The sequence below is a fragment of the Xenopus tropicalis genome, chromosome 6 (assembly GCF_000004195.4).
Source record: "Xenopus tropicalis strain Nigerian chromosome 6, UCB_Xtro_10.0, whole genome shotgun sequence".
Lineage (NCBI taxonomy): Eukaryota > Metazoa > Chordata > Amphibia > Anura > Pipidae > Xenopus > Xenopus tropicalis.
The window spans coordinates 50,985,137-51,009,113 of NC_030682.2; the positions used below are offsets into that span (position 1 = coordinate 50,985,137).

Consider the following 23,977-nt stretch of genomic DNA (forward strand, 5'->3'; position numbering starts at 1 on the left):
TGGGTTTTGTTCCTGCATCTAGACACCGCAGGTAGTGTTCCCTTCTGGCAGGCGTGTTGTGTCGTATGGTAATTCTTTCATGCAGTTTACACATCAGATTTTTGAATCAGTCCCATGATATTTGAACCCATGCAACCATAATCCAATTTGTAGGATGTGTTTTCTTGATCCGACACCATCCTATTAAAGCTTCTGTCGTACCCTGAAAGAAAGTTCAGTATCAACTCCTCAGCAACATCTTTTGTTCATTCTACAGACCCTCCAAAAGTTGCTCTGACATAAATTTGGACCTTTTGTTGCCTGAAATTTCTAGGTATGATTCTAGGGAAGGCAAAATTATTCTCCAATAAAAAAACTCGCGTTTTTTCGCGCAAATCGTATTGGTAACAAAAAAGTCGCGACAATTTCCGAAAAGTCGTAAAGGCACCGAAAAAATCGCAAAAAATACGAAAAAGTCGCAAAATGTTCGTTTTCCAATCGGAATTTTTCCAATTCGGATTCGTGGGTTAGTAAATGTGCCCCTAAAAGTACACAAAAGAGTCATCTGAGAGAATAAAAGTGCTACACAAGGCCAAAGCAAAGTCTATGGTAGAATTTATATGTCATTGTTTAAAAAACTGAAGTCTTATGGAAAGGAAAATCATTTGGCATTATGAAAAATAAAAATGTTGCAATTAATTTTAAACAAGTTGGGAAATTCTGAAATAAGTGCCCCTTTACATTGCTATTGTATTTCACAAGAAAGTGGGCACAGTAAGCACGTCAGTAACTCTCTGTACCACTATTTACCGGCTCCTGTTTGCACAACATGCAGGTTTAGCCACGTTAAAGTCTAATGTTTTTAAGGCTCCCTTAATCTTGTCAGCTCAGATTTATCCGATGCAATCCATGACATGGCCCGAGCACACAAACATTGATTTTCTGCCCTCCAGCTGGGCTTCCAATAATGGTAATTGGCAATACTGGGCTTTGTCTGAAAATTTAGTTGATCAAATGTGATCTTTGCAGATCAGATTGCAGGCTTTGCCTATTTCTTTTATAAAATGAACAACACGTTGCTTTCTTTTTAGATCGACAATATGATTTACTTTTTCATTTAACATGTTACAGGTATACAATGTGATTTGCCTCCTTCAGTTCTGAAGAGAAAGCTTCTTTCTTAAATCCTTTTGTTTAGCAGTTGTATTGAAAAATGGAAGCAAAACATTTGTAATAATTCTAATAATGTAACACCTCTAAGTGTTCTTTCTACCTGCCAATATGTACAGGTGGTTTAGGCCACTGATCAAATGTAGGCAGTTTATTTGCATGCATTGCAAGGGGCAATAATTAAAAAACTGCTAAAAAGACCATTCAATAATGTATTTATTTTAAGTTTCATGAGGAAACTTAGGGCAACTTAGTGATGTGTATGCCTCCCCTCCGGTGGGTTCTCTTCATTGCCGATGGGAAGGAATTTTGGGGAGATTAGTTTCCTGCAATAGCAGAGATTTATCGCTGGTATCCCTATATAAAATTAGTATAAAACTGTTTCAAATATATATTGGGGAAGTGTTATAAAATGTGCAAAGATTGCTATTGGTCTAATTATAGGCAGGTAACATTAACTGGTCACTTGTTTAAAAGAGTACTTATTGGTTGCTTTGTTCTACTGTACCAAACTCTGTGCCTTTCCTTACATATAGGGCCAAATGTGTATTGTATTAATGAGGAGGCCATTTAGCTGGAAGTTTACATCTGCAGCAGCACTATAATTCTATATACAATATTTATAACCTCCCATGGGCAACAAACAAGCTTAACCTGCTGCCCCTCAATATCATAAAGTATAGGCTGACCATGATAAGAGGGTAGAAGTGCAGAGATGGGGAAAGCAAGAGAATAAAACTTGACAGAGATCATAAAAGAGGGGGAGTGAGAGTGGGGACAGAGCAAAAGAGAGAGGAGGTGCAGTCGATGTGGCAAAAGAAAGGAAGAAATGTGTTTATGGTAAAAAGCAGCAGTGTGAAGGGGACAGCATAAAATAGTGGGGGAGAGAAGCAAAACAGTAATGAGAGGAGGGCAGGGCACAATGGCGTTCCCTGTGCAGTGTCAATAGGCAGGGGACACACTTTCATTTGTGCATTCATCCTATGGAGTGAAATTGCCACCATCTGGTATAGCCATTGTTGCAAATGGGGGTGTTTGGGATATTCATGACTGTAACTCAGTTTCATTGTCCAAAATCCCATAGCTCACCTACAGGTTACAGCCACTGTCTGGCTTTATTAAATCCATCTCACACAGCGTTTATTTGGGATTTTACAATTTATAAAAATAGCCACATATACCTTATATTTCATGTATGCTTTCACTGTGTATATTTTGTTTTGTACTTTGATAACACTGTTACATCTTACATTTCTATAGATTTTTTTTTTTTTTCCATAATGTCCTTTGTCAAATCGTCAGTTTCCCATGTAAGTAATGACTGGTAGTTATCACTGTATGTGTTAGTACAATGTGTCTGATGTACAGGAAACATCTAAGAATTTAGGAAGGAGATTCTGGAACAAGTTTCCCATAGAGGCCCAAGACAATGAACACAAGCTCAGGAAATTCCTGCCTGCGAATAAGTACAATTAATGGTAACCTAGACAGCCAGTTTGCACGTCACCGTTTCTATTTCTGCAAGCAGGTGCTTCCATCTACATACTTCTCTCATGTCCAGCATGTTCTCTGCATTTTCATTTTTGCTTGGTTTAAAATTACACTTCAGAGAGGCACTGAAAGAAAATATAGAAAGGGGAATTAATGCGGTTTCTGCCTTGAAACAGTTGGTGCTTTACGCAGACTATTTCAGACTGCTGCTGCAATCTGTGACTTCCTGTAGCCTTTCTATAAATGGAATTCTTACATCCCAGTAAACACAATACCTGGTAGTGCTCCCTTGTGTTTTAGTAAGAATTCTCTTATTTTAAATGGAATTGAATGCCCACGCAGAACAAAAGTAAAACATTTACAGTGAAAGTTTCTTAAAGTGATACTGACACAAAAACTGCTCTTCAAAATATGAATTTATATTAAAAGTTGCCTTTTGGTCATTATGATTGTTTTTTTCTGATAGGGCTGCTTTTGTAAGTAATTGTTACTTGACGTTCCTAAACCTGACTGTTTTGCCAACCTGACCCTACTGCTGCACAAATATGGCAGCCCCCTCATAGAGGAGGCCGCCCCTCAGGGTCGGACTCTGCCGCCAGGAAACCGGGAAAAATCCCGGTGGGCCCCTACCCAGTCTAACTGGACACTTATGGTCCCAATGCCAATCTCCAGGTTTTTTTCTGTCCCTGAGCCTACTAAAATAATTTTAGTATAACAGGCCCTTGGACACATGGTATAGTGGGTTATTAGTCCTATAATGTTGTTGAAGTTGAGCAACCTCTCCACTCTGAAAAGGTTCCTTATGCTGACTTAGAGCTTTCTTGTGCCAGTGCCACCCTAAGGATGGAAGGTAACCCAGTTATTTATGGGTAATGTGGGGAAATGGCTGGATTATACATAACTGTCTGCTGTAAATCAGCTGGCTACTGCAGTTTGCTGAAGGAACATGATGTAAAAATCAATGTGCAGGTGAAATATTTTCTCTTGCTTGGGCTGCTGTGTCAGGGAAGTTGCAAGCTTAATCGGCTAGCCATGAGGAATGATAAGCAATGCAGCAACAAATACCATAAATACATGTATACAGTACACATTCCCCCTGTACAGGGTGAAGGGTTGATTTGTAAGCACCGACTAATTCCGCAGTGCTGAACAATAAATGGCTATATACATTGAACATAGAGAAGACATACAAAAATAGCCGTGATCCGATACAAGGTGAAGAGGGTCCATTATAGGCTATTATAAGATGGAAACCAAGATTTATATCTCACTGCTGGGTTCCTGTGGCCCTGAACAGTTTGCTTCTTCTCCTGGCTGTTTTGTAAAATGCAAGAAACATTTCAAATTGTATTTGTATACAGTAACATGATTTGGTAGATTCTGGGCAGATTAGAACTTATGTAGGCACAAAACTCTGATTTCTGCCATTTCTCTTGCGCAGTTATTGGTAAAGTTCAACTACATGAATGGGATCTATTATACAAAATGCTTGGGTCTCAGGGTTTGCCAGGGGTCCAGAACTTGGAATAGCATGAATTAAAGCTACCTAAAAACATTTCAGTACTGGTGTGTCCCTGGCTCCTTCTCCACCTCCAATGAGCCTTGAGATCTGTCCTTCATACATTTTATTATGTGCATGAAATAGATTGATATTTTAGATGTTTTATCAAGTCCTGTGTTTGTGTTAATTGTTCCTTTGAGAACCATGTCTCTGAGCCTGGGTTTCCATAGATAAAATGGTGTGGGTCAGGGAATTAACTACAAGTTAGAAGAAACAGACTCTGTGGCTTAGAGCAAGGGAACACATGGCAGAGTGGATGAGCGCGGGCTGACAATCTAGCCCTATGCTTCAAAAATCTTTTCATTTTGCCTGCACTGGAAGCGCTGAATCTGCCCAGGTGCCGGCACATACAACTGATATCTGCCAACTAATGCAAAGTCTTGTGGCTGTTGGCGGATACCGGCTGTGCGCCCAACTAGAAGATTTTTTAAGTGTAGGGGGGATTGTCCACCTGTACTTATCCACTGGCTGACATTCCACCCCATGTGCTCTTGCCCTAAAGAGGTACAGGGAACCCAGGTAGACACTAACTGATAAGCATATTGATAATATAAGTTTTATTACCAAAGTGTAGGGTTTGTTAAAAAAAGATTTAGCAGTTTTGTGCTGAGCCCCATATCTTCTATATATGCATTGCAGGAAAGAGTAGACGTATATAATAATAAAATAATTGTATTTCCCTGGTTTTGCCAATAACCTATATCTGTAATAGAAATGGATCTCTGCAGATCTGGCTCAGTAGAATCTGGAAACAACAGACTTGTCCTTTTATGTGTTAATATAGTGTATTCAGCTGAACATTTGCTTTAACCTTGTTAGACTGAGAGAAATCCGGTCTTACCCCCAGGTGATTGAGTGCTAGCGAATGAATAACTTGTATCCGTGCTGACCACAACAAATCCACACTCACTGGTTAAATATCAACAAACCTGCAAGCTGAATGCACAGAATATGAATAATGGCTCTCCCTGCGCCAGCACATTCCGCACAGTTAGAAAGGTGGTGTAACTGGCACGTTGCTTTCTAGTTGAGAATATACAATTGGAATATTAGTAAAGGTATGGGACCTATTACGCGGAAACCTATTATACAGAAAGCTCTGGAACTCTGCCCATTTTTCTATTTTAGCAAAGAATGTTATCCTTCATATTCCTTATTTATCTAAACCATGTATCTGTATTTTACAGCAAATGAAGCTTTCCTCTGAGTCACTTACAGACGATGAAGCCATGGATTCTTAAAGGAAATGGTTGTACATTGGACTCGTTATCTTCTCCAAAGAATTTGTCCTTAATTAAAGCTTGAGCCTATTTGGGGCACCACTGCACTTCTCAGGGTGGCAGTTACTTGTCTTCATTTCTGTCCCTCTGAAGGATTTACACATTGTGTTTGCATTTTATTACTGCTTACTATTTATATTTTGTGTAGAAACCCTATTTTTAATGCTTTGCATTTAGCTGTAAATATATACTGAGACCACAGTACTCTGCCAGCAAAGATACAGGATTATTTGGCCGGGGGTCATATTATTTAGGACTTGTTAATTCGATACATTAATCATCCTGTTTCATAACCCAGTATTATTTATTTCCATCTTTAATTCTGTATTTTCTGAGGTTCAGATTTTGTAAACCCCTTATAAGGCCCTCATTTATCATTAGGAACCACTCCATACATATTTATTTTCTGTTGACAAAGAACAAGCACATTGATTTGCCTTGGCCCAGTTTAAGCTATAATCCTGGGTACAAAGGCAACAAGGTCACTCTCACTTCTTTTCACCCAGAGCTATGTGCCGGCAGTATATTATGTCAGATTACAACTTAGGCAGAACCTGTTCAGTGCTTTCATTGTCATATTTTTATTTCAATAATTACCTTATAACAGTCTTGCTTTTAAACTGCTGTATAACAAGAGCTGCCATAGTGCCCTTTATCCTAGGGGACTACTACAGGTATGGGATCCGTTATCCAGAAACCCGATATCCAGAAAGCTCTGAATTACGGAAAGCCTGTCTCCCATAGACCCCATTTTAATCAAATAATTCAGATTTTTAAAATTGATTTCCTTTTTCTCTGTAAAAATAAAACAGTGCTTTGTATTTGATCCCAACTAAGATATAATTAATCCTTACTGGATGTAAAATAATCCTATTGGGTTTAATTAATGTTTTATTGATTTCTTAGTAGACTTAAGGTATGGAGATCCAAATTACAGAAAGACCCCTTATCAGGAATACCCTTGGTCCCGAGCATTCTGGATAACGGGTCCTATACCTGTACTATATTCTGTATAAGGTTGGTCTCTAGAATCCCATAAAATTCCTCCTTAAAATCAAAAGGAATGAACATAAAGTGCACAGTTATTCATTTCATGCCACAAAGCTGAGCCCCAGTATAAATCTGGGTCCCCAGGGTGGAGCGGGGGGGGAGGGGTCCCTGATGGGCACAAATCCTTCATTTTTTCACCACCAACTCTTAATTAGCTACTTATTTTTTCTTCTTTTTTTTAAACTGTATTATTAATCAGTGTTTCCTTAATTACAATTATCTAATACAAACCAATGTGAATAAGTGGGAGGGGCAAATCAATACAGATTTATTGTATCTGCATGTTAAATAAATGTCACACATCAATGGCTGAGATTTTGTGTGATTTGATATTATAAAATACAGTGGATATAAAAAGTTTACACACCCCTGGTAAAATGTCAGGTTTCTCTGCTGTACAAAAATGAGACAAAGATAAATCATTTTAGAACTTTTTCCACCTTTAATGTGACCTATAAACTGTACCACTCAATTGAAAAACAAACTGAAATCTTTTAGGTTGAGGGATTAAGCAATCACATTCAAAATGTTAAATAGGAGTCAGCATACACCTGCCATCATTTTAAGTGCATGGCTTCAGTGCATCCCTCTGTGGTTGGACAGGATGGGGGGGAGTTACCTGCAGCACCATGACACTGCCTACTTGAAAATACACATTTTGGATTGGTATAAGAAAAACACCAAGGATTGAGATGTGGGCAGGTCTGGACTGGGATTCAATAAAGTACACAGAGACCCAAATTTAATAGTGACTGTCTATTGCATCTTACAGCAACCCCTCTGGCATTTGCCAGAATCCACAGATTGCCAGTCTGGGCCTGGATACAGGACATCATTTGGTCACATATTTGGGGCCACCTGACGGAGTTATATAAGGGCATCATTGTGCAACTGATTTGCATGTAAGCTATACACATTTTGGCTTTTCAAGTACCACATAGAAAATTACAGTATGGAGTGGGTTAGAATGGAAGAAGTTAGGAACTTGACCCTTTCCCATGGCAGCCATATGCTGGAGGGAGACATCAGCAGGCCAGATTTTTGACTAGACATTAACTGTGATGCACTGGGTGCAGGATACTCTCTCAAAACTATCTCTAAACAGGATCATGTTCTGGACCTTCCAGTATATTAAATGATGCCTGAATTATGTGGTCTCACACTCTCATTGCATCACAATGTTTAGTGGATATATATATATATATATATATATATATAAATACACACACATAGACAATGGCAATTAAAAATATGGAGAACTCCACTGTCAGTGTCACTTCCATATTAGAGGCGATTAACACAATACCAGCAATTAAAGGAGACATAGGATAAACAAAAAAACCTCTAATCTTGTAGGTAGTTTTGAGTAATATTTGGTGCTGTTTTCACTTAGGTCAAAAATTTAATATTGTCTATAAAAATTGCTCCTTTATTGGAGCTCCCTATAGATCCTCTCAGGTCCCTGTCTGTTTCAAATAAGGGGTGGGCGTGTCCTTACTGTCCCTGTCAGAAGCACAATAGGAAGGAACTAGCCAATCACAGCCCTGCAGTCACACAGGCATCAGTTCCCTATCAGCTCGGCCTAGCTGCTGATTGGTTCCTATCCTACAGTGCTGAGAGCTGAGAGCCGCCAGCCCCCCTGCAGAGCCTGGCAAAGGAGGCAGTGGAACAGAAACTTTCAAAAAATCAGCCTGAAACACTACTTTTAAAAACACCTTCCTATTTATATGAGTCCAATTCATTGGCACAATATTGTTTTTCACACTTTAATTACACTTACTATTTCATGTCTCTGCTTTGTGTGTGTATGGAGAATCCCTAAATGTCAAAGCAAATCTGCACCTCAGCAACAGATGGTGGTACAAGTGATCCTATGGCCGCAATTCTCTGAATTCTTCCGTTAGCCTGCCAGCGCCGTGCATCCGTTGCATAAGGAAAGAACGGGCACCACATTACTTGGCACTGAGTGATTCCTGGCACTTTGTGCAATTAGCTGGGACTGTGAGAAGATCTACCCATAGAAATGTGCTGTTTGAGAGCATGCTTGTCACTGTGTTTTCCTAGAGATAGGCAATTTGTCTCTCCCATAATGCCCTGGAACACTACCGTGCCAAATGGGACATCTGTCGTCTTTTCAACAATACCCACAGCTGCCGAGACGTCTCCCTGGTTCTTAGTCCGAAATGCTCTAAGCCTCTGCCATTTTCTGTGCAGCTGAACTAGAAATAATTCCAGTCTGTTCTGTCTTAATATCATTTCCAAATGTACAGAATACAATATACTGTACACACTGTATATTACTGGGTAAAACAAGTGAGAGTTGCTGGCTGCAAGTTACCAGACTTTTATTGATCCTGAAACTATTAGCATTTTTAGTTGCTAATAGGAAATATTTAGAGTTTATCTGAAATAATTGTGTAAAGGTGGCCGGCAGCCTTACTATTATTTACTCACATTCCCCCACCAATATGTATTAAAATAAAATTGTTCCTAGTAACTCTAAAGAACTCCACATCTTTTTATTACTGTTATTTGTAAGTATGGTTGCTATATTGGGTCCCAAGCAACACAGGGGTTCCCTAGTTAACGATGTATCATTAATACTGTAAAAATTAGCGATCAATTCTGTCTGCTCTGTTAATATTGGAAGTTTTTGTCCCCTTTAGGGGTTGGAACAGATTTATTATTTTCTAGGCCAAATATGTGCCTTTAAGGATAACTTTTGTGCTCAGTGCAATGCAATAAAGTTTAATTTTCCATGGTTCTCTAACAATTCCGACAGTGGAGCGGTGCAAAATATCTTGGCCAAGTTATACGCCACACTGTGAGGTCACGTTACTAACTCTGTGTACACATAACTGGTGTTACCCGCCACATCAGAGGATTTTCATACGGGCCCAGTAACTACCCAGCTCCAGAACCCCTGGTGCCCTCTTTAGTTTTCCGAGAGCTGGAGCAGTGTAGAAAACCACTTTTCTTATGCCACCCATATTCCCTAATGTCATAGCAGGTGTCATTTTCCCCCACATTCTGGGTTTTGGGGATGTTTCCGTGATTGCTTCAGCCTTATGTTGGGACTGGTCGGGGGTGACACCAGCTGGACTCTCAACACCACCATCTTATTTTGTGAAACCTATTGCTTTTTTTTCTTTTTAATAACTGGACACTCACAACTCTAAGGCTCTTCTGGGCACACTGGTGAAGCATTGAAATTAGGGAAACTGAAGAAGTGGTTGGTGTGTGGAATTACTGCCCGCTGCCTGAATTCTTATAGATAGATAAGCAGACACTGGATAGGGATGGCTCATTATCAATTTAAATGAAATGGTTCCGGTAAAGGGTCCTAAAAACTAAGGACAAAATTGGACCAATACAAGAATATAAGAATAAACATTTGCTGAAGGGAAAAGTCATGCCTACAAGCTATTGCCTGGCCTATATACACTGCCCAGAGATTAGGAAGTGAACATCAGTAGAAAGAATTTGTTTTTATTTAAAAGTGGAACATAATGCTGGAGTAGGGCAAATGAACTCATGGTACACTGTACTACATACGGGGGTTTAGTCTCCTGATCTACAGATGTTACAGATCAGCAGTTAGAGTGATTAAGACCGACGTCTGAAAAGTTGCTATCGGCACAGAGATAATCTTTGCTATAAAATAGACTATTCTTATTTCCTTTGTGAAAAGATCAGTTATTTTTATATTTGAAACACTGATTTATATTCATTTCTTCCCAGGGCCTAGTTCTATAGTCACACTTTTCCTCCCAGTTTAAGAAGTGACGGGGAGTTCCGTGTATATATAATGAGCTGGGCCTTCTCTAAGTTCAGTGCCCTATGGACAGACTGTTAAATAAAGACCAATTTGCTCATAATGATCAGTATCAGCTTATTACTGAGGCAATATTCACATCCCATGTTATCTGGAAGACTAAAGGTGGCCATACACACTACAATTAGGATCTTTCCCATGACCATTGGTCAGGCCTGGCCAATCAACGAGGCGACCAATATCCAAGGCTTTTTCCAATATCGGTTGCCTTGCCTCCTACCATACACGCACCGAATATTGTACGAAATATGTGTATGGCCACCTTAAAGAATAAATACAATGCAGGGCATACGCAGGCCAGCAGGGTTCCATCTCTACACAGCAGGGTCTCCTTAATGTTCATTTTTTTTTTTTTAGCAACATACATAAGGGAAATGACTGTCAATGGGACTGTGCGTTAGAGCCAGGATGCAGTCGCCTCTCAGTACAATATCTATTAGCTCATCTTCCTTCCTCGCTCGGTCCAACAGCACAGGCCTTCCACAGCTTAGTGAGCCTTTCCGTCCCAGCATTTATCTGCCAAGCAAAATAACCTTCCCCTGAGATGTGGCTCTGCAGACATTGAGTAGCTGACTGAATGTTATGCTGAGAGGTCATGGATTTACGCACACATTTTGCTTCCAAAGCAGGCAACCATTTTAGTCCGTGAAAAATACCATTTGCCGGGGTAGGGGAACACCCAATTTTTTTTTTTCTTGAGTAAAGAGAAAGTACATCTTCCTCTACCAACTGTCCTGATCCTCATACTAACAGTACAGGGGAAAGCTAGCTGCTCTTCCAATATATCAGCTTCCCATCTCTTCCTAAATACAAATATTACTATAGAGCAGGGGTCCCTAACCTTTCTTACTCATGAGCCACAGTCAAATGTAAAAAGACTTGGGAGAAACACAAGCATCATAAAAGTTCATGGAGGTACCAAATAAGGGCTAAGATTGGCTATTAGGAAGCCTCTATGCACACTATCAGCTCACAGGGGCTTTATTTGGGAGTAAATCTTGTTTTTATTCAACCAAAACTTGCCCCCAAGTCAGAAATTCAAAAATAACTCCCTGGTTTGGGGGCACTGAGAGCAACACCCAAGGGGTTGGGGAGCAACATGTTGCCCCTGAGCCACTGGTTGGGGATCACTGATATAGAGGTTTATGATCTATTGTCTCAAATGATTAAGGCCTGTGGTTTACTGGATTAGGGCTCTTTCTATTATTGGAACTCAATACAGTGTCTGCTAAAAAATCATTTAAACTTGAAATAAACCCAATAGTTTTGTGTTCCAAATAGTTTTGGCTCCAATAAGGATTAATTATATCTTTGTTGGGATTAATTACATGGTACTGTTTAATTATTACAGAGAAAAAGGAAATCAGTTTTAAAAATTTGAATTATTTCCTTATCGTTAAGTCTATGGGAGATGGGAGTCTATGGAGCCATACTCTGTAATTGAGTTTTCTGCAAAACAGGTTTACAGATAAGGGATCTCATACTGAACTACTAAAACTCTGCTCTTTCCAGTCTATTTCAGGGTTATGCTACTTGACAAACACAAGCAGGATGTGACCCCCTCCAAGGGATATATATGGCCCCAATGTTAAAGTTTGCTTTAAATCATATAATTTGATATAAATGAGCACTAAAACTACACGTACAACGTTGCACAGTCCTGATCTATTTAATAAGTAAATGGACATTACAGCCTATTTATAGAGGGTTATTTTTCCATTCGAGAAAAAAATAAACCAACAGCATTAAACAGCCTGGGAAAAAAACGAGACGCAATGACCGCACATCTGTGTTTATTATCCTCGTTGCTATGCAAGAGAAACAAGTCGAAATTCTGAGGAAGAAGTAACACTTTGCTACTCAAAGCACAACCTTTTATTAAATGGTTATTTGGGTCGGTGCCAGAAGCCCAGCAGGGCATTACCTGGATCATTCATACTGCTGCCCCATTAATACTTGTGGTTCCATTGCTCAGACAACTGGAGTAATGGAAAAAGCAGGTTGAAAACCCACCTACATCAGCGAGATCAGCTTTTAAACAGAGCCACGCACATTATATGGCCAAAAATATATGGACACTTTTGCCGGTCCCACAAGCCACTGTTCCCAAACCAAGGGCATTAATATAAAGTTGGTCCTCCCTTTGCTGCTGCACCGGCCTATTCCCTTCTGGGAAGATTTCCACTAGATGTAGTGGAAGGATTTGATTCCATGGATTTCCAATGGATTTGATTCCATTAAGCCCCAATAGCATTAGTGAGTTTGGGTACTGATGTTGGGGATCAGGCATATCTCGCAGTTGGTGTTCAGTCAGGTTGAGGTGAGGGCTCCGAGGAGGCCAGTCAGGTTCTTCCAGTCTCATTATCGCAAACCCATTCTCTATGGATCTTGCTGTGTGTAGGGGTATTATTGTGATGGAACCAGGAAAAAAAATCCACAGCACAGAACTGTCTTCTTTATGGAACCAAGAACCCCAGCCCCAGCCATTATTTTCTCCTCCACCAAACTTTGCAGCCAGATGGGGAGATGCCATTTTTCACTCCAGAGGAAGTGTTTGCACTGTTCCAAGGTCCATTTGCCCTCCAGCTTGGCGCTGCACATTGGGATGTACCGTTTGTTTGCCTCTATTTTACTATAAAACCCACACTCCGTACAGGTATGGGGGACCTGATATCCACAATGCTTGGGACCTGTGGGTTTCTTTCATTTGAATCTTCATACTTTGTCTCCTAAAAAACCATTAAATAAACCCAATAGGATTGTTTAGCCAATAAGGATTAATTACATCTTAGTTGAGATCAAGGACAAGGAACTGTTGTATTAATACAGGGGGAAAAAAAGGAAATTGTTTGTAAAAATGTGAATTATTTACTTAAAATGAAGTCTATGGGAGATGGCTTTCCCATAATGCAAAGCTTTCTGGATAACAGGTTTCCAGATAACAGATCTTTATATCTATAGTTCCTGTGCTAACATTTATTTCAGGGACAGCTTGGATGGCATTACAGGTACTTTTGGCTATTGTGTGTGTGTTTGTATATATATATATATATATATATATACACACTTACATACAACTGTTGCAACATGCAAAGGCGACACCTGACAGGAAGACAACTGAGGCTTCCTCGAGGGTATAGCAACCCCTTAAATTTAGAGGGGAGAAACCACCAGGGGCGTTACTCACAATTATGGACACACTTCCACGCTTCCAGTCATTCCCTAGTCTGGGGTTAAATGCCACTAGGAAGAAAATGTTCTAGCTTGGCACAACACGCTGTTCGCAGACCTGTGAGTGCGGTTCCGTGCACATTGCTATATGAAGCCAAACTGGGGGACAAAGGGGGAACCCCAGAAGCAGGTTTCAGTTGAGACACAAGAAACAAAGACATATATAAGAATTTCCTTTCTTTCCACAGCTTTATTTGCATTTTTCAGTTAATAAGGGTTCCATATAACACATTTGCAAGATCTGAATTTTTGATTCTACTGTATTGACCTCCGTACACACAGAAGATTTTAGGTACACGGTTAGAATTTCCTATCCTTACATCTATATACGATCTTCAGCTACATAATGTTGCCAGTTACATCATATCATACAGAAAAATACAAGACTTTTGATTTTCACAATATTCATTTTTGTACACTAAATGTAACTATAGAAGCAACTTCTCAGGACAGGAAATGTGGGTACAAGAAAGGATTAGAGCACAATTATTGTTTGGTCCAATATTATAATGTAGTGGTTTGTCTTACCCTTCCATTTAGGGTCGGGATGTCCAAGCTAAAGTCCTCCCTCTGTTGCTGTACTACAATTCCCAGCATCCTCAGTCAGCTAAATGCCGAGACTGTACATCCCTTATTTACTGGACAAGTTGACAGACATCACATGCACCATCATTCACTTATGGACAAAAACAGATCAATATCTGTACACCCAGTATCAGTCATACACGTCTAATAAGGCTATTATTATACATCTATATGCAGCGTTAACTGTCCACACAGCCAGTCATAACTGAGCACCGTATATACATATGTATATATTTATATATAAACATTTGGAAACAGCAGACACATTGGAATAATTACAAAGTGCCATTCCAAGGATGCACATCATAAAAGTATTTACAAAGCTCAGAAGAAACAAAATAAGCCAAATACAAAAACAATACCTGCAACATAAAGTATTGCCAATGCCCTTAGGGATTCATGGAAAAGTCATTCTCACTTTGTACACTGCAGGTCAATTCACTATTAGAACTTCTCAGATAATATACAAGTTCCCTGCTTAGAGAGTTTAAGCAAAACCCGTTCCGTGGCTTCGCCATCTCTACGTGGGTATTGCACTACGCAATTATAAATAGGTGGCAATGACGTGCGAATACGCTGCGATACAAATATTATCGGATTCGTTCACCTTAAATAGAACGACGTGTGAGTCTGCTTGCCCCGGTTATAGACAGGAAATAAACGTACACACACAAAAAAGCTTATTTAAGATGTAGTTTCTGCAAACCAGTGTGTAACTACATAATTCCTTTGGTAGTATTTTAAGGATACAACATTTAGGTGCATGCCACTTATGGGGTCATAACTCAGTAGTCCCCCGATGTCTGTGCATCTGCATTAAAAAAAAAAAAATCAATGCCAAACAATGGGGGGGAGGGGGTTATGGTGACAGGGCACAGCCAGTGTGGTCACTTGACCCTATAGTGGCACCATACACACACACAGATGGAACATTGTATTCCAACCACTGAAGCTGAATTGCTGCTTTTTTTTTTTTACAAATGCTCAGTGGCAGAACACAAAACCAGATAGTAATTAGCTAGAAGTTCAGTTTTTATTGTTGCTGAGGGTGCACCTGTTTTTATTTGGCACATCTGAATGCTACAAAGGAAGTGGATAAACTCAAAACTAAAGGGTAAGCAATGGTTTGGTCAAAACGTACAGTTAGAAGATACAGCTTATTTGTTTCACCCTCTCGGCAGTAAACGAAGACGCAAAGAAGAACGGTGGGATCTGTAGCAGGAATTGTTCTTCAAACAAAGACAAACACCCAGCCATATTGGCAGATATACAACCATGACTTGTCGAGTGAAAATACATACTGGACACCAGCAATGGGAATATCCCCAAATTGCCTCTGAAATGCATACACTGCGCTTTGTTAGCTTACATGCGATCCAGAGATATAGTAGTATATGCTAAATGTTTCTAACAAGGTCAGGTGACTTTATTATACATATGCAATTTTCTTGAATATAGAAATGTCACTTTCTTATGGTACAAGATAAAATATCGGAGCTTGATCTTCACACATACAAGTACTAAGGAATCTGGAAAGCAACAATGTAAACAGCACAGGTAGATGTGGTTCAGTCTGACCAACAGGCGGCAACACAAGGTTTGGGAGGAAGGAACAGAATTGTATGGACAATGGAAAATATAAGCCAAGTAATACATTTTGTCATCGATCTCTCTAAAGAATAAAGTCCAAAGATGTAACTATCACATCAAAGGGAGAAAGGATTGTCACTACTGTAGGAATTGAGAGGCATTCTAGGCGAGCTTAAACACTGCTGTGAGACAGGCCGCTCTGAAACACTGCATCTAATGCAGAGAAGAGCTTGTGATATCAGAAAGCCCCTTGGGATGATGCCAACATAAAAACATTATTGCTTTGGTTCTATCACAGACACACTTAGGAACATCAAAATAAGAGAACTCAGGACTGGAATCAAGAGAATGTGAGAAAACAACAAGGATTTCTCTTTATAAGTGCTAAACATGAGACTTCTAAGTGCTCTTCACAAAGTATGCCCTAGGTACTGCTCAATGAGAAGCCAAATTGACTTTTTTTCTATTAAAAACACAGAATTTACACAATAAAACATTCTAGATGAGCTGAAGAGTGAATTCTTCCCTAGCACATGCACAAATAAAATGCACCACTGTCCTATATGGCAAACACAAACTAAAATGGTAATAAATAATTGCCAAAAAGTTCACTTAAAAGAAAGGTGAGGGTGGAAAAACTTAAGACAACAAAATGGAATAAACACAAAGGAAGTATTCACAGCCATCAAGATAAACAATGGTGGCAAACCAGCTTTAAATGACATGGCAGCAGCTGGTCTGGCTAGCGGTACATAGAAGTCCCTCCTTGGGCGTTCGCTGGATATTCACAGATATCGTTTTTTCACAAAGAGGTAGCTGTAACACATTATTTCTAAAGTTCTTGTTCTTTAGAAGTTCTTTGTCTTTAACGGTGTCCGACATTTGGTCAGAGAATAATTTTACACTTCCTGCAGGCGCAGTTTTACTGGCGATGCCGTTAGAGCTGATGCACATCTTCCAACTGGATTTCTCCTGGACTTTAACACTAGAAAAAGATAGATTATTCTGAGGGTCAATGATATACTTAGCTCCGTTATGTAGCTGTGTGCCCAAACAGAGGCTCATTAGTTTTAGACTTTCCACCAACTCTCCGGCACTTCTGGGCGACTGCTGTACAGAATTTCCAGATCCGGTGCAGTTGCGGGTGTTTCCAGACTGGTTGTTGGTGTTGCCACCTGATGTGTTAGAGGGACTTCCACCGCCTTTGTTATCACTTGGGTTTGTTTTGTCAACACCAGCGCTTCCGTTGCTTGGTTTGCTTTGCCCTCCACCGTCACCTTGATTGCCAGGGGGGCCTTCACTGCTATCACGTCTATGCCAGGAATAGGTGAATCCGCTATCTTTATCCAGCCTGCGCCTGCTCTCAGAATCGTCATCGCTAGTTTCGGAGCTACTGCAGCTGGATCCTCGCCCTTGGCTTTTCCTTCGATGATATCTCTTGTGCACAGTCCCAGGCGATGCAATATTCATTTTTAATCTGCTCAGTTTCGGGGGAAGATTTTCATCCATATCAAACTCATCATCTGATTCTCCTTCCTCAAAGATCTGGTTGAGCACCGGAGCGCTCTTTCTTGAGGTAAGGCGGTTTGTAACAGAAGGTTTGCGCCGAAGGACAACTTGTGTAGAGAGAGGGATAGGTTTCTTATCTTCTTCGTCTTCCTCTTCATCCTCCTCCACCCTAAAGAGACATTTCCTTCCACTTGTTGTTGGATTCAGGTTCACAGGAGGCAGCCCAGATACAGCAGGGCTAGAGAAATCAGGGACATCCTCCTTCTTTAGAGGCTCCATAAAGCCTTTGTTTCTGTGTCCATTCAAAACATTCTCTGTACTCCGAGCTGGAGTCGGTTGGACAGCAACATGGGCTATAGGAGAAGCAGTTAAATCATCTTCTAAGTCCTGTGGTACATCAATCTTTGTTGGCCAAGACTGCCTACAAGTAAGGAAATAAATAAATGAAAGGATTAGTAAGTGTTGCCAGAACTTTTTAAAACTTAAAAGGGTTGTTCATCTTTAAAACTTTTAGACTTATGTTTATAGAGTGCCACTCTGAGACCATTAGCAATTGCCCTTCATTATTATGTGTGGTTTATTTTTTTTTGTAATTATTAACTTTTAGTTCAGCAGCTCTTCAGTTTGGAATTTCAGCAGCAATCTGGTTGCTAGGGCCCAAATTAGCCTAGCAACCAGGCAGTGGTTTGAATGCGAGGCTGGATTATGAATATGAGAGGGACTGAATAGAAAGATAAGAAATAAGAAGTAACAAGAAAATTGTAGCCCTGCAAAGCAATGGTTTTTTTGGCTGCTGGGTCAGTGAACCATTTGACAGCTGGAAAGCAACAGACAAAAAAAAATGAAGATCAACTGAAAAGTTGCTAGGAATAGGACATTCTGTAACATACTAAAAGTTAACTTAAGATGAACAACCCCTTTAAAACTTTTAAGTCTTAAAAAACTTTCAATCAGGACTGGTGAGGCAGAAAATAAAGCAATTCCTGATTTTTTAAAGACATTTTCTCCAAAATGATCTGAACCGAACCAAGTCCAATACAGAGCACATAGGCTACGGCAAGAGAAAGATGTTTGAATAGACTGTTACTGTGTTCTAATTAAGTGAACAGCCCTAAAAGCCTGACTTGTTATTGGATGTCACACTTTAACGTTGACATGCACAGTTGCTATGATACAAATAAGCAGTAAAGTGAAAGGACAAGCAGTTAAATATTTGCATTATAAACATTTGGCCCTTGCAACAAACGATAAAAGGGGGAAATTGCCTTACTAATGTACATTAGGCAGTACAATTGCTGCTGATCACAATTCATGGGATTATAAAGCAAATACTGTAGGGCTCTTTCACTGGGACAGGAGGGATCTGCTCCGGTGGAAAAACTAGAAGGATCCAATCAGTTATTGTATCTCATATACAAGTGGGAATAAGAAGAGCAAACGCTGGAGGAACACATTAAACAGACTGCAGGGGGGGTGGCATGATCAATTTAGATAGATGGATGATCCCGTGCTTGTCAGCAAACACCCAGAGAGGGCAGAGGGCAGCGGATAGACTTTTTTCACTGCCACATATAATGATAAGGTGATGGACAACTCTGGTCAACCAAGGTGAGAATGTTAGTAAATTGGGAGACTACCTAGGGCAAGGTAAAAGTTCAGCAATTCTTCAGAGATGTTAAAGACAAATGAAGACACTGATGACAAGTAAAAACAGTAACCCTACCGCAGTGAAAATAGGGGCAGAAATGCTCTGCTAACACAAAGAAGGGAGAGTTAGGGCAGACAGAGCAATAGTATTACACAGAAAAACGGATGGGACAAATGAAACATTGTCTGATAACTACATGTGAATTGGAATGTAAATAGGCAAATCTGTACCTGAACTGAGCCTTGATGTTACTGGGACTGGCCGATCTGGTCTGTGTCTCTTTCTCTTGCTTCTCCCGCAGAATTCTTTCAGCCAGAAGGAAATAAGTGGCTGTGATGTGGTTGTATTTGTTTGTTTCCAAGGCACTGTAAAGAGCAGAAACCCAATTTTATGTATAAAATGCATGACTTCTGGTTGGTACTATCAGCCGTATTGACGGCAGCTTTTTGCTTTCCCTCACCATTATAAAACAAAGAGTGTATTTGGACGCAGGCAATTTCACAGTGAGTGTACAAAGTGTGGTTTTAAGCCTTTGACTTCTGAGAGGTAAAATTCTTATTTGTTTTTTACTGCCTTCTTGCAAAGAAACATTGAAATACAGAGACCAACTGGGAAAGTAAGGCACCTAATTGGCTGTTCCTATGAGCTTAATAAGATGAAACTATATCATAGGGATAAATGGAACAGGTGGCCAGGTAGGACAATATTATATATAAATATATATATAGCTATTTCCTATGGAATTTTCCAGTACTGATGGCTCCCTGCTATGGAGTGTCTCACTTCAGCTTCCTGTTAGAACACAAGCTGAGAATTAATTGTCCGTAGAAAATTAGACTCCCCTCAGCGAGAAACTTCTCTGTCAGGGAAAATACTGCCAATAGCACTTTATAGGTTTGTATTTTATAGGAAAATGTTTATGAACTAAATGAGGCAGCCCACAAATGAATAGTGTTTATTGCAAAGGCAGTATAATGACACCCATTCTCCCACACTGCTATTAAACAAAATACCTGCTAAACACCTATATAAAGGGATGAGAGAATAAGATCATAATGATCTGCTTAGAATTGAAAGGAAAGGCTGGTGTGTATTTGAAGTACATGCTGAGGTATGTAGGATACCAGCCAAGTTTAGTTGCTATGCAGCACCGGCCAAAATGTCTGCACCAGGCTCTCCAACCAATGATGTGCTGGAGCAGCAATCTGTGCGCCTTTCACTGAACCATCACCCATGACTCTGAGCACTGGGGCTGCTAAATGTCTTCCTGACAAGTACAACAATCACAGAGGCCTTGTAGAACAAACAAAAACAGTGACATGAACAACATAACCTCTACACACAAACCTGCTTTTTTTTTTTCTATGCCCTGCAAATGTCAGGGGTGGGGATCTCTTGTGTAATTGCCATGTAACACAGTGTAGAGCACCAATGAAATCTCATTGATTTATGGGCTATGACACACACAGCTAGTTGTTGCAGCTACAAAAAGCACAAAATACCTTCCCATAGACAGTACTTTGAATTGTTAATACACACGTACAGACAATTATCAATTTTGTCTATTTTGTATCCGCGACACGTAGCTCCATGTGTAAAAATAAATACTTATAATGGGGGGCTAGACTGGTAACAAATGTATACAAACATTCTTACTCCACAATTGCATCTCTGTCGGCAATGTCTCCCAGGACCATTCTCTGTATGATGCTGTTATGTTCTTCCTCAGACAGGTTTTTGTAGGAAACAAGTGGGATGTTATATTTTGTGGCTGGAGATGGATCAACTCCTTGAAGCCATGGATGGTTTTCAATCTCTTCCAAAGATGCCCTTCGTTTAGGATCTCTCTGTAGCATGCGAGTGATGAGACTAATGGGGAAGAATGAGGGAGGGGGGGAGAGAAGAATAATAAATAACCAACAGATTAGAAAATGTCATGTTACAAATTCAGGCAAGGCTTCTGGCCGGGGTATTCTCAAAAGTAAAAACCACAACTGAATTCTCTCCAACCTACTATAATAGAGGGGAAAAAGGCCATGGTCATCAAATTAAACAGGAATCTGAGGAAAACTCAAGCAGACTGTGTGATACTAAATCTGTTCACACAAATAATGGGTTTTAGTAATTTTTAGTTTCCAACTAAACTGCATACTTATTAGAGCAGCCAATATGATGGTGCATTTATATGAGTGCTTATTGCAGGGTCAACTACACATGGAGTTATTTATTGACCTGCAACACAGCCTCTGGATAACCTATTTACAGCTAAGCACCTTTGACAATCAGCCCCGTGTGGCACTAGCCTGAGAGAGACAAAAACATGAGTGGCATCTGATTTCCACTGTGGTATGATTCCCCGTGTGACAGGCTGGCTAGAACGAGGCTGCAAATCCATACAATCCTTTCAGGCAGACTCTATAGATCCGTGTGACACAATAGCAACAGACTGCAGCTACAGGCAAACTATCAGCGGTACGGGTAGTGGCAAAAATGGTATCTTCTCCTTTGGCAGAAAGGAAAAACTCCATGTAAGCTGGGCCTAAACTGGCGCAGAAATAGCTTTAATGCCCCTGAGCATTGCTGGAAGATTAAAGCAAAATATTATTAGGTGACTAAAAATCACTATTACTCTCAGCTTCCCAGCAGCAGGCAATGGTTGCAGCTTAGCTCTGGGGGTTTCAGAGCAAATAATATAACCTTGAGTACTTTCTTGAATGATTTCATCTAATTCTGTATGGGGCTATTAGTGGGAAATGTGTGAAAGCTGGTGCCTACTTACTCTTTGCAGTCTTTTGATACATGTTTAGGGACTGTGTATTTGCAATCCATTATCATGGTCAGTGTTTCACTGTCATTTGCTTCTTGGAATGGTGGAGTTCCACATACTAACATGAAAAGGATTACGCCAAGGCTCCAAATATCTGAAAGAAGGATAAAAATGTATTATTCATCAGATCTGCTTTCTTAATGTATTTAAGCCATATCCTCAAATTACCTGAAGGACTATGGTACATGTTCATTCTGACTACAGCTGTACTCTCTGGGAACAACATGGTGGTCAAAATGGCAATTTCTGGCTACAACCACTTTCCATTTCTATGTCTAGTGTATGTCCTTCTCTGCATAGGCAGTTTGGTTCCCATTCAAACAAATGGGCAGCAGCTGTAGATCAGGAAGGTTATTTTTATCACCACAGCGCTAGATTCCCATTTACAGGGGATCTTGACATTGGCATCAACTATAAGTATGTTGTAGGCAGTGATATCCCAATACAACTGCCAAGCATATTTCAGTACCTTTACTGTAATTCAGGATTTCTTATTGGCCCCATTCTGTTCACGGTAATTTTATCCTCTTAAAAAAAGTTAAGATTAGGTGCATAATTGACTGTAAACCAAGTCTTGGATCATGAATCTGAATTCAGGCTTTAACCCACCATGTTTCATATTCCGGCTAGAATCAGATGGAAGGCAGTAGAAAGCACAAAGGACTAGGGTGCAAAACCGTTTTTTTCTATAAACTAATCCTCAAAACACAGATTTGCAAAAAAGCAAGGACTACAGCAAACTAGCACCCCCATAAATTTTATTTGTAACTGCACTTTTTCAGATGGTGGTTAGGAGGCCAGTCAGTGTGACATTCAGTAAGAAAGGCAGAAAAGTAGCTGACACAATACAAATCAGGCTGTTGAATTTAGGGAAATGAATGGACTGTGGGAAAGATTTGGGGGGTGGTGTCAGGGGGCCTGGCCACTTGGACATGGCAGCTGACAGAGTTTAAAAGCAGATGCCAAGCTCTGTACATTTGTTCCGTATCACTATGCACAGCAGAACAAACTGCAAGAACCCCATAAGAAAGGCTCCTGGGTCAGAGCTGTACAAAGAGTGGTAACCCTGGCTCCACCTCTTGTTGCTCACAACTGCTCACTAATATGTGAAAACACCACGTTACTGCACAGAAATTCTCATGCACAAAAACTACAATCAGTCTCTTTCATTTACATGTGATCTTGGCACTGGAACCAACCATCAGTATGCTGTAGGCAGCAATATTCCAATACAACTGCCAATTGTTAGGGTTTTATACATTACTCCTTTGGTCTGCAGCTCTCCAGCATGACATTTCAACTGTTATCTGGTCTACTGACCAATGTTTGAATGGCAGACTGAAAGAAAAACAGGACAGACAGCACAGACAAGACCAACTGCCATCTGGCTTAGAACACAAAAGCCTACCTTATATTAAAAGGTATCTCCAAGACAGACTTCCTTCTTTAGATTGGTGGTGTCATTGAGGGACTCACATCGTTAGTCCACAGAAGACTTAAAGGAGAATTAATGGCTAAATCACTAGGGGATGCCAGATATCAGACACCCCCAGTGATTGTAATCGCTAACCTGATACCCCCGGCCAGTGCTCCTGTGAGAAAATTGCACCAGCCCGGGGTAAATGCAGGCAGGCGATGCTCTTCCCTCTCCTTTGGCAACTATACCAGGGCCCACGCATGTGCAGCTGAGCGAAAAGGCTGGCTTTCTTGTTAAAGTTCAGCAGGAGTACCAGCCGGGGTTTCAGGTAAACAATTACAACTGGGGGATTCCTAACATTTTGGCATCCCCAGTGATAGTAACTTCCATTCTCCTTTAGGGTGAGGGCAAACTGAGCTACTTAGCAGCAGCTACTTTTTCACGGCTTCTAAACCCCAGAAAATACCCTGCCATAAACAATACTGAGAATTGAAATCTCCCTATTCGCGGGCGACTAATCTCCCCGAAATGCCATCCCACCTGCGAAAATGTAAATCGGCGGTTGGATGGCATACGTGGCGCCTAAGTTGCCTTGAGAGGAAACTTCAGCGATTTCAGGGAAATCGCGTTGCCGCGTATGCCATCCCACCGGCGGTTTACATTTTCGCCGGTGGGATGGCATTTCGGGGAGATTAGTCGCCCGCAAACAGGGAGATTTGTCGCGGGCGATTAATCTCCCCGTGTGCCAGAGCCCTTATTGCACTACTGTAAGTTATTTCATTGCTTGTGCATATCTGCCTATAG

General features: G+C 40.4%; 2 protein-coding genes across 3 annotated transcripts in view; one reads left to right on the forward strand and one right to left on the reverse strand.

The window, feature by feature from the left end:
• The window catches only part of ano10 (anoctamin 10), a 116,907-nt gene extending 110,063 nt beyond the window's left edge, over window positions 1-6,844 (forward strand). For both annotated transcript variants that reach the window (XR_001924777.2, XM_002937850.5), the window contains one exon: window positions 5,389-6,844. Coding sequence is in view for 1 of the 2 variants with exons in the window: in XM_002937850.5 (XP_002937896.1) it covers window positions 5,389-5,442 (54 nt within the window). In the remaining variant the exon portion in view is untranslated. The remainder of the gene's footprint in view (window positions 1-5,388) is intronic.
• A 6,917-nt stretch (window positions 6,845-13,761) lies between these two features.
• Window positions 13,762-23,977, reverse strand: part of snrk (SNF related kinase) — a 45,853-nt gene continuing 35,637 nt past the window's right edge. Inside the window, 4 exon segments of the mRNA NM_001130352.1 lie at window positions 13,762-17,702; window positions 19,160-19,294; window positions 20,586-20,798; window positions 21,709-21,850. Of these exon segments, the coding sequence (NP_001123824.1) occupies window positions 16,487-17,702; window positions 19,160-19,294; window positions 20,586-20,798; window positions 21,709-21,850 (1,706 nt within the window). The 3' untranslated portion in view covers window positions 13,762-16,486.